This window comes from Scardinius erythrophthalmus (genome assembly GCF_964197995.2).
Source record: "Scardinius erythrophthalmus genome assembly, chromosome: 12".
In the NCBI taxonomy this organism is placed as follows: domain Eukaryota; kingdom Metazoa; phylum Chordata; class Actinopteri; order Cypriniformes; family Leuciscidae; genus Scardinius; species Scardinius erythrophthalmus.
The window spans coordinates 4,919,059-4,931,457 of NC_138232.1; the positions used below are offsets into that span (position 1 = coordinate 4,919,059).

Below are 12,399 nucleotides of genomic sequence, written 5' to 3' on the forward strand. Positions count from 1 at the left end.
CAGGTAAACCCTACGTTAATGTCCCCCACGAGGAAACCACCTTATAAATCATACTAAATGATGTTTTTTAAAAATGTAAAAGTGCAGAACGTTTTCTGTGAGGGGGTAGGGGAAAGCATATACAGTTAGTACAGTTTCAAAATCCTTATGTCTATGGAAAGTCCCCATAAGACATGGAAACCCAACATGTGTGTGTCTAACTGCTTTAACACAGCTCCAGATGGAGAGACTGTTAGAAATCAGGCCTCCCCTGCTGCTCATCTTGGAGCTCTGGCTTCCATCCCGTGGTTGTCACACCGCAGAGAGGAGCATCTCCAGGGCTGGCGTATAGGCTCTGCACACTGTGACCCAGATACACGGCAGCGCACCCAGAACACAACCTGTCTCTCTGACTTCCTATTCCTCCATTCCTCGCTATTGTGTCCCTTCCCTCAGACACACCCAGTGAACACCCAGTGAACACCCAGTGGCCTTTGAGATGGTTGTTAAGATGAACATAATTTACTGCATCACTGCGTCAGGTAATCAAGGTTTTTGAACCTTTCATGTTAAACACACTGTATAACACTGAAGTCCAGTGCAACGATTGACGTTAACCAGCAATTACAAATAATTATTTGTATCTCAGATTAAATGGCTTAAAAATGGCCATGATGAGAGTGAGTTTTAGAGTACATGCATTTCATTTGATTTGCATCATATGTCTCAATTTGCTCTTTTGCAGTATTAAAGAAGAACACAAAGGCTACGATTAAAGTATACAACCAATATATATATATATATATATATATATATATATATATATATATATATATATATATATATATATATATATATATATATATTCTTTTTGGTACATTTATGTGGTTGTTTACATCTTTTATTTTTTAGTGAATCATTTGAAAGTGAAAGTGCTTGTTCAGTTGACTTAATTAAAATGAGCTAAAGCAACATAAATGCTGAACATTTTGTCACATCTTAATTTTGTTGTGTTCAGCCCACTTAAATATGAAAAGTTTCTTAACTTAGTGAATTTTACTTTTAAAATGTACTTTAAATAGTGTGCAAAACATGCCAAAAATTGGAGTACATTTTACTTATTGTTATTTGTGTATTCCGATGCGGTCCGATTCCCGAACGAATGACTCTTATGAACTGATTCTTTATAATGAATCATCGACTTGTTTGGCGTGGTTACTGAATGAATCTAAACTCAGTATCCTAAGGTTTGAGTTAGTTTGTGTCCGATTCTGAACGAACCAAGCTCTGTTATTGTCATGAGACTTAAGGCTACAGTAAATAAGTGCAATTACTGACATGTTAATTATGACAAAACATAATTAGTTGTAGGCAATTTCATAAAATGAATAAATAATAGGCTGCGTCACCACATTTATATAACGATTATTTTGCATTTATGTCTGTGAAAACACACATTTTTTAAATCTAGATTTATTTCTGATTGGCTATGTATCTTTTGAGAAATCTGAAAGTGCGTAAATGCAAAAATAAACCTTTTTTCTTTATAGGCCTATTCCTCCCTCAAAGATTATCGTTAAGAGGAAGCATAATCCGAAGCGTTTTCCTCTTTTTTTTGATAACCAAACCCCTTTTATTGGAGGTGACGGGTAAAAGTGGCCTAATTGCCGAATTGTTTAATAAACGATTTGTTAAAACGAACGATTCAAAAGAACCGATTCGCTCAATGACTCGGATTCCGCGGGGCTGTGCGCGCTGACGGTGCTGCGTTCGCTCGAGCGCATCAGCGGCGCAGCATCATTTTAACGCACCACCTTGAGGAGACGCAACACAAAATGGCTTTGCAAATTTAACGCTCGACTGAGAAGAAACTCTCAAAGCACCATTAGGAATATAGGACTCTCTTTGTTTTTCTTAAATAACAAAGACCATACACAAGAAACAAGCCTGGAAATCAACGGCGGACGGTGGGGGGAATTAGGGGACAGTCATGGCGGGGGTGGGAGCCAGGGGGCGAAAGACGGGACTCCCGGGGTTCTGTTGGAAAACATGCTATTTCCACATTCTCTTTTGGGTCGTGTCTGTTTGTGGAGAAGAGAGGACCTTCATTGTTGAGGTACGTGGAAAGAGACGACATGTCCACCATCCTCACCTCCACTGGCTGCGCGTGAAAGAACCTGTTCCATTGAGCAACACGGATGCGTTATAGCGCACAGCGTTTGGGTATCTGATGGCCATTAGAATGAAGTATATATTCAAACGGGTTTATTAGCTGAAGTGGATCAAGCATTTAATAAATTAATGATATAGGGATGCATAAATACATAAGTGAAATTAACAACCAAAGCATTTTTTTAATACATTTAGTTTTTGATTGTTTTAAACAATTAATAGCTAATAATCACCATTAAATACATATACTTTATATTTAAAAATTCGTAGGCTACGCACCATACCCGAAAATTGTAAACAAGCATGATACTACTGGTAAAACAATAACAATGCACCCAAACATCAATATCTGAATACATTTAGTATATTAATTTATATGATATTAATATGTTTGCATTATTCATTATGATTTGTTATTTTTAAGGCATTGTAGGTAGTGCAAAAAATGCAACAATAACAATGCAGCCAACCCATACACATGTGAATAAAATCTCATTATTTCTCTCTCTTCGTTTTGCATTATATTCAGCCCCAGACAGACATTAAGTGTTTTATGTTAGCTCTTCCTGGAAATATAGCACACTGAAACCATTATCAGGTTGCCAGTAATTGGATAATTTCATTGCGCCACTCACTCCACATGCATTCCCTTATTATACCCTATATATCTTTGTTGTGAGCCTCAAGCCTTTTTGCTCAGTGCAATGTTAGATATAAGAGATTGAATGACACATCGGTCCTGTTCAAGATACGTGCATCTTATTGAGCAAAGATAGGACAAAGAGCTTCAGTTAAGATGGAGATTAGCTAGCATAATCATTTTCCTTAAGGACCCAATAACTGTTTTGAATGATAGAGGTTGCATTTATAGCCACGTAATGCTTTTGTTTTGATGTGCAGCTGCTGTTTTTGTGTGTGTTCCAAATATAGGTTCCTCAATAATTGATAGGAAAGGCATGGGAGCAGTTCTCCTGGATTCAGCTTTGTTGTGGCAATAGGTTACTTGGTGAAGAGATCTTACCTATTACTCTGTCATGTCACAATATTTAAAGATAAAACATTTCTATATGGCATAAATTGCTTGCTAAAAGGCTGATTTTCACTGCTATTATGCAGTGGATAAATTAGATATACAAGGAGCACAAATGTTGTGATTTGCAGTACTGTGTAAGCAAACGGAAAGTCTTTGTGGATATCAACATGCATGAATCTCCTTTTTACTTTGACAGAATAATTCTGTCCTAAACATACACACATTTCAAAAATGACAATATTATAGATTCATTGATATTTGGAGAGTTGGTTGTTTCTGCCCATTTTCTCTTCCCATGCCAGGAGCGTTTTAACCCTCCGTTTCTTTGTTTCATTCATGAGTGTGACTTGCAGCAGGTGCTTCAGCAAGACTGCACATAATAGCCACATGCACTGATGCTGTATACTGATTCTTGTGGGCACAATTTAGATTGATTGATTAATTAATTACTTACAAAACAGCGTGATCAAATTTCGGGTGTACACAATTTTCTGCAAATGCATTATTTATCTTCATGACCTAATTTTTTAATTGCAATTCATAAGATTTGTGGTAGTCCCTAACTTGCATAAACTGATATTTACAGGTGTTTACATGATTCGTTTTCACCTAAAATCGGAAAACCGTTTATATGTTTTGGCCGTTCATTTACATGACAACAGCATTTCGGGGGCCTGAAAGCGCAAAAATCATCTTCATGTAAACTACAAAAGCACAAATTTGTGAAACTGACATCATGCGTATTACGTGTTCAGTCTATAGAGCTGGTAAGTCCCACCCCTTCCGCTAACCCCACTGGACCTCTAGGTTGAAAAATCGTCAATGCAAGTGAATGGGAGAAAATAATTATTTTCTGGTCCCGTTTGAATTTTGCCATGAATGTGAACATATGTTGTCTGTGAATTTTTTATATAACTTTTCGTGTAAAGAATGCTACAATTTAGTGGGTAGAAGTTTGATACGGTTAGACTTTGTGTGAGAGCACTTTGTGGACTACAACTCTTCGCTGCTTTCGACGCGTTTGAAACGTCAACACCACTAGCACACGGACACTAGCTCACGGATCCCGCTAAACATGTCTGTGTCTTTGGTGCACTTCACCGCCTTCTTTCAGGGAGAGGACAAAATCGTTGAGGTTGGCGAAAACCACGGGTAAGTCAACTTTATGGGGTGACGTCACATAGGCGACATGTAGTCTTTCTCGTTATGTCTTTTCCACAACTGCTAGCCGAAGAATCATACCATATACTGTCAAACTCGTAACATGAAAAATTATATAAAAAATTCACAGACAACATATGTTCACATTCATGGCATAATTCAAACGGGACCAGAAAATAATTATTTTCTCCCATTTACTTGCATTGACGATTTTTCAACCTAGAGGTCCACTTGGGGTTTTACGGATGGGCGGGACTTACCAGCTCTATAGGTGCATAGTGTCTCTTTACAAAGTGATATCGCCAACTACTGGCCCGGCAGCAGAATACAGCGTTTTTAGTCGTTTTTGCGGATACATGTGTACGGGGATCGTTTTGACAAACATTGTTGTCTGTACGTGAAAATGTTAAAAAATGCAAAGAAAAAACTTTTCCATTTTTGTACATCATTGTTGTGTAAACGTACCCTTAGAAAAGGTTCCTGTTAGATATCGAAAACGGAGGGAAAATAGGTTTCCGATGTCAGTATCCATTCAAAACGAAATAATCTGATCATGATGATCCAGTTAACTGCTCATTCTCTTTTCATATATTAATCTTTTAAGACTAGACTATGATATCAGATTAGACCATATTATATAGATTATATCTTCCTATCTCAGCAGGCCACATTCTGCTTCACTAAATAGCTTCAATCATCAGAGATTCAGTGGATTGGATGTGGATTTGGATGTATTTGCTGTAGTTTGGTTGAGTTGTGCTGAACAAATACCAGCAGTAAAGATGCTTTTTGTAGTACCAGTTAAGTGTGTCACGAGTTCTGGCCAACCATGAAGAAGTGTCTGTTCCTTTACTAAAACAAGTAAATGACAAAGAACCGAGCGGAGCTGCTAATGTGGAAAATGATAAGTGATGGCAGTTGGTAAAAATGAAACTCTGTTCTCTGCGAGCTTCAGTCTCTTAGGCCACGTTTACTACTGGTATTAAGTTGACGACGCTAAATACAAGTGTAAACGGGGTCAAAAACGTTTTGAGCTTTTCCTCTTAAGTCCACTTCCTGAGGTAATCGATAGTGCATTTGACCGGATTGCTTTCGTAGTGTAAACGCTCATGTGGTCGAATGTGGTCGACGCCTACTCTACTGACCTAATGCTTAAACATTATGGGAAGCCAGATAGGATTTAAACTTTGTCGGCAGAAGACCTAAGTTTAGTTTAGAGATGAAAAACGTACCAAGCACGATGTTCTCTCACCATTCCTGATTTCTAACACGCTTTTTTCATGTTAAATATCCTGTTTCACATTATGAAAGTAAAATGGGTTGCACATGTCATTTCATGTTGACTCTAAACAAAGGCTTTTGTGCCGAGCGTTTTGACTTGAATCTTAAGTCATTTGGATAAAAAGTTATTATTTAGTTAAAAGCATGTCGGTTATCTTTTCTGAATGTCGTTTGACAAGATGCGAATGACTTGGTCTGACAGTGATGTCTCAGTGTGCCGTCTCCGTCTGACATCCGTTTTAATGGATGACAGCTGTTATCTGCAGAAGACAGAGTTCACAGGGCAAAGAGAAGGTGGTCTTCATCAGAATATTTTCATCAAAGGCAAAGAATACATTGCTCACTGACAAAAATGTTAAGTGGTAAACTGTGCAAATACTTTTTCCTCAGTGATCAGACTTGTTTTATTGCCAGGAACAACCCAGCAATCGCATAGCAGCAACTTTCTTGGGTAAGCACCACTCAAAGTTTCTTCAGAAAATGTCAATATCTATTTTGTAGATGCTGTATTTAAGCGGGCCTGTGGTATCGAACTGCTGTCTGCACATTAGAGGAATCCCAGTGTCTAATCTAATCAAAAAAGGCACAAAAAACAAAACCTAAGCATTTCTGAGGTTAACTCATTGTACTATTTGCTTTGTTTCATACAGAAAGTAGCTTAATAAGGCATAATGGAGCTTTTTGTTCATTTGGTGGTGGAGATATACAGTCATGCAGGATTTTTAGTCTGATTTAGTTCTATTCCTGAACTATCAATTGATTTCTCTATTCTGTGTCTAGCCCTGTGCAGATAGAAAACCTCTTTACCTTCATGTCACAGACTCTGAGAAGCTGAAACCCGGCGAGGTTAGATTGCCGTCTCCATCTGACAGTTTAATTTTAGCCACAGGAGCAGTTAAGCCCCACCAGTTTGTTGGATTTGAATATAAATGCTCAGCGGTTGCTTCCTGTAATGAACTGCACACATTTACTGTACAACAAAGACTCAGGACCATTATGAGGGAATTCATTCAGCTTTTAGAAAAGCTTCATTATTCGAATGGAGATTTGAGGATGTTTTGGTGTGGCACTAGTTCAGCCGGATTGTGAAGCATGCTATTGGCGTTTCGTTCATTTATAAAGATGTTTGAGAGGGGAATTTGATGGCTTAAGAGTCTTGCTGAGCTCATGAGATTTATTAAAGATCTCATTGAATGAATATATAAACAGTCTTTACCTAAACTAAGTCTCTGAGATCCGGACACCTTGCACTTCTGGAGACTCCAGGTAGGTTGCAGTTCTGGAAAATGGTGGTGCTGGAGACTAAAGGGTTCCTGATGGTTTCACACTTAATTCTTCTCCTTAATTCTTAATTATTTTGCAGTTAACATGTGTCTTTTATTCTCTACCTGTTTTTGTCTGACCCTGCTGACCCAATGAGCATTTCACTGTCCAATGGTCATGCCTTAATTGCAATTTCTAGTATTGCATTAGTATTGCATCCTTCTAATGGGCATTTAATAATTTTTGACTTTTCAGTCGGAAAACAAGCCTAATAATTATGCACACCTGAATATAAGGCGTTTTTCATTTCCAGCCTTCATGAACAATTATATATCACTTATAAATGATTAAATACAAAATTAATAGTTGTTATTAAGATTAGTGTTGTTTGGAATTGGCCAAATGTGCCTGAAGAAAAAATATGATCAGAAAACCAACGTGCCTACTAATTCTGCATGCCTTGTATATTTTATTAATTGACTTATGCTTTAATGTTTGTCACTTTGATTCTGAAAAGCTTGGCTACAAGTGTTGCTGTGTCCTAAGCCTATAATCTGCTGAGAACAGTGAAGAGAACAATGACAACAACCGCCACCACCTCCTCACACAATGGCTTTAATGCCACAAAAATCCCCTGAAATACCTAATTTCATCAAATATCATTTACAGTATTAGACATCTTAAAGACACTTACATCATACTTACAAAGATGGTATTAAACAATTGTACTTTTTGTACATGTATAATGGTAATTCCATGGTATTTTCTGAAGTACCTTGGTGTACCATGTAAATAATACGGTTTTATACATACAGTACCATAGTTGTATATCAATGTACTGTAGTACTACCATATGTTACCATCATTGTACAATACTGCTACGGTACTTGTTTTAACAGTTAAAAAATAGAGGATTTTGCTGTGAGTGGATGTAGAAATGTAATATTTACTTGCCTTAATTTTTGTCTCAGACTGTGAGATATGTATTTCACCGTAGCCTTTAAATGATGTTAAAGCATGTCAGAACCTCTGAGTGTGTGAAGTATAGACTGAAACACACTTCAGTCTACTGCCGCACGCTGCTCCGGTCCCTAGCGAATCTCAGGCGGTGAAGGCTGTGAAAGGAATCTATTGTTGTGTTATTTTATGTTTGCTTTCTTCCCTCTTGACAGCATTATGGTATTTTTTTCTGTTTATTGTAGGATTAAAACACTGTTGTCTTTATGAAATATTCTGTTTTCTGTTGTAGAAGCTGTAGTGTTCGTTAGTTATGCTAGTGTGTGGTGAGAGAAAGCAGTCCTCGCTTTGACTGTGCAATTGATGCAGGGAACTAAATAAGGATGGCACAGTTTCCTCACATAAAAGTCTAATTCGTCCTGAATATGTCTCTTCAGGAGACTAGATGCTGAGGGAGGGAAAAAGTAAGGGGGGGAATCACAAGGCCAAAGAAAAAACTAATTAGTTCTCACAAATCCTGTGCTAGTATCACCACTTGAATTGAAATTGAATGGTGCATTGCCTTTTTTTTAGCAATTCTGGTGGGCTGTGCTGTGTGTTATGTAGTATGTTGACTTGTCAGGTTCCTCATAACTCGGGACAAGCATCATGATTACTAGTGCTCAAAGTGTTAAGAGTTTGAACAAACACTACCCCTACATTTTAATTTCATTAATAGCTGTGAATCCACCCAAGAACACATTAACAACTTCATGGCAATGTGCTAAAAAAAACTCAAAAACTCACACTAACAAGATAGTGATGTGTTTTGCACAGGACCACCACTTTTCCCCCTCGCATTTTGTAAAATGTAAAATATTTTGTTTATTTAGTACTTTTTTTCTCTCGTGTTTTTAGTGTTTATTTCAGTCATTATTCATGTAAATGCTTGACTGTAATGGCTGCCCTTTTGATAAAGAAACGTTTAATTGTATTTAATGTGCACTTTTGTCCTTCAAAAGTACACTAAAAGTGTATTTTCAGAAAAACTGTACTTGGAGATAAGATAATATTAATGAAATAAAAGGCCACTTAAGTGTACTTATTTTACCGGGTACTATGTTTCTTGACACCTCTTTAAAAAGTGCACTTTTTAGTAATTTCAAATTAAAAGTTTTTCTTTAAAGTACATTTTAAATCACATACACTTATTTTGAGGTGTTGACTAACATACATAAAGCACGTAAAGTAATTGATTATACAGTATTTTAACTGTACTAGTGTGTTATTCAATAATACATTTAAAGTTAATATATTTTAAATGTTCTAAATTGCAACAAATATATACAAGTACATGACATTCAAGTTTCAATAGGAAGGACATTAAAGAATATTTTAGTTGATCATAAATGCCTGTCAGTACATTCAGTAGTGCACTTTAAACATTTCTCAAAGACAATAAGTAATTATGGAATTACATACAAATATGTACTTAAGTTCTACTTAAGTTGGTCAAAATAGGCAATAATTGCATTTGATATAAATTGAAACTATAAGATATTTTCATTTAATTTGCAAATAACATGCAATTAGAACATTACATTCAGTTTGAACTTAAGTATATTCCTTAAAGTGTATTATTTCTGTAATAAGTACTCTTTTAAAAAGTGTGCTGAGTGTACTTGTTTTTCATAAGGGTGTTGTTTATGATATGTGGTTAGTAACATTAGATGCAGCTAATGATGGATTTTAGTCAATTATGGCTACATAACTGTAATAATTGTTACTGCATTGCTAATCATTATGGTGTTTAAAGCATTTGATCCATATTTTTTCGTGTCGAACACGAACACAAACAGCAGCTCTCCTCTCGGTCTTTGTCTGAGCTCCCCTCCCCCACGTCTCCATCTACTGTACGCTCTCATCTTCCTCTCTCCATCGCTCTACCTCTCCCCCTCCCCGTCGATATCCTTCGTCTCTCTCCTCTGTCTTGCTCTGTTTGTCTCAATGCCACTGCCTTTGTCTTTTTGTTCTTCGTTGTCTCCATCTCTGTCCGTTTCTCTCTCCAGTACTGTCCTTATCGTTATTTGTCTGGCCCTTGTGCCACTTGTACAATTGCGAAAGGACAAGAAGTGATGGGAAAAGAGGATCGGGGAATGATGCGAGTCAGACTTGAACTCATGTTCAGTGTGTTAGCTAACTGCCAGGCCATGTCTGTAGCACTATTGTTATGTTTTACAGAAGCCAGACATTCATTTTTCTATGTCATCATAAGCTTAATTTAATATATTATTACATTAAATATATTATTACATTAAATATGAACCAAAATAAGAAATATTACTAATGTAGTATTTCACTGTAAAAATAGTATTAAAGAAAAATAAAATTAATAATAATCATTTTCTTTTACAGTACAACTGTAAAATTACGTAACTAATATTCTTTTTTTTTTTTCAAACATTAAACCATCAAGCTTTTATTTTGGCAGAAAACCATCAGTAAGCACTTCTTCCTGTTACAAATTTGGGAAGATGGTTGGCACATATTACATTTTCAATTGCACGTTATAAGCTACTTAAATGTATAGCAAATGCAGAAATGAGTTCATATGCAATTACTGTGAAATGAGCCGCTTTGAGACACTGCGATCACCGAATCATGAAATGCTTGCTTGTAAATGAACAGTGCCGCGCTTCACTCTGAAACACGCACCGCATATATTTACTAAATTAAATTGCAGCCTTTGCGATCTGATTATCTCACTCAGCCATATCGTGAATATGCTTTTTTATTTTGATTAATTGTGCAGCCCTAACCACTAGACTACAGTATATTTAAAAAACTATTTTATCTTTTTTTAACCTTTTCTCCGCTTTTATTTATTGAACACTGCAGAAAGAACGGGAAATGACAGGGATAAGATAAGGAAACAGGAAATGACATGAAATGAATGACATGAGCCAGACTCAAACGTATGCTTCCCTCATGAGCACCATCAGAGCCGGATTAACGCAAAGGCAAACTAGGCACGTGCCTAGGGCCCGATTGGCGGGATGGGGCCCAGACAGAGGGACAAAAAAAAAAAAAAAATGTACAAATGTCCTATCTACAATTTATTTCAATATTTATTTATTAACTAAAAATAGTGACGATGTTTATCTTAACCATAGACTGTTACATTACTACAGTTAAACCAATTAATGTGTCCGTTACAAAGCGGGTGCCGGCTTCTGAAAGTATGTGTAAAGAACGCATCCATCAGGTGCTGCGAGGCAAAAGCCTAATAAGCACACAAAGAAGCACATCTCATACAGCATGGATGTGTTAGTTGTCGTCATCTATTTTGGAGTGATTGCAATGTATTCTAAATATAAACTTGTACTGTAGATCAGCGTCATTTCTGGAAAAATCATTCACCGCTTTATTACGAGTTTAAAAGAGCGCGAGCGTAACGTGCCCAAGACGCGACGCTTTGAATTTGCGCGTACAATGAATAACATCGCGTCGGGAGCTGACTAGTAAAAAAGCTACACAATTAAAAGACAAGACGTCTGTATTCTAAGTTAAAAAGCCAACACACTACAACATTTTTAAATGTTTCAAATAAAGGATCTCATATCTATGGGTCTATCTTCTAAATTCTGCTGATGATTAGATTCCTGACATTACGCCAATAATATCACTTTATATATTTTTTTCTGCTCAGTAGCGATCGTGTCTTTCTCTTCCACTTGATTTGTGTATAGCATATTTAAGGTAGCAATGCAATATAAAATCACTTATGCTCATCTACTGAAGTGGGATTCTGGAACTGTGAATAAATTGAATAAAACAGCAAAATAACAACAACAACAATAACATCTTCATTAAACAAAAAAGAGATTACCTTAGATAAAGTTTGATTAATATGTACATACAGTACCGGTAAAAGTCTGGACCCATTACTATTTTTAATGTTTTTGAAAGAAGTTTATTATTATGCTCTACAAGCCTGCATTTATTTGATCAAAAATACAGAGAAAAAAAAACAGGAATATTCAGCAAGGATGTGTTAAATATATAAAAAGTGACAGTGAAGACTTTTTTAAAACAACTTTTTAATAATCAAAGATCCTGAAAAAAAGTATCACAGGTTATAAAATAAATATTAAGCACCATTTCTAACATAATAAATCAGAATGATCACGTGGCACTAAATTCAGCTTTGCATCACAGAAATATAAAGTATAGTAAAATAGAAAACCATTATTTTAAATTTTAACTATTTTCACTATATTATTTTTCTGTATTTTTGATCAAATAAATCCAGGCTTGATGAGCATAAGAGACTTCTTTCAAAAACATTAAAAATAGTAATGTGTCCAAACTTATGTACTGTGTAAGTAAAAATATACTGCTTTTAAAATTAAATGTTGTATAAATAAAAAGGTTAGGAATCATATTTGTTTCAAGTGTTTTTTTATTGGGGGTGGGGGGCCTCCAACATGAATTTTGCCTAGGGCCTCCTAATGTCTAGAACCGGCCCTGAGCACCATGGCTCAATTTATCTTCTCACTCCTCCTCTATTCTGT

General features: G+C 36.2%; 1 protein-coding gene across 1 annotated transcript in view; it reads left to right on the forward strand.

Annotated features, from left to right (window-relative positions):
• Positions 1–1,969: 1,969 nt before the first annotated feature.
• mmp24 (matrix metallopeptidase 24) overlaps positions 1,970–12,399 on the forward strand; it is a gene marked incomplete at both ends in the record, with an annotated part of 29,931 nt that continues 19,501 nt past the window's right edge. Inside the window, one exon of the mRNA XM_081380392.1 lies at positions 1,970–2,095. Within this exon, the coding sequence (XP_081236518.1) occupies positions 1,970–2,095 (126 nt within the window). The remainder of the gene's footprint in view (positions 2,096–12,399) is intronic.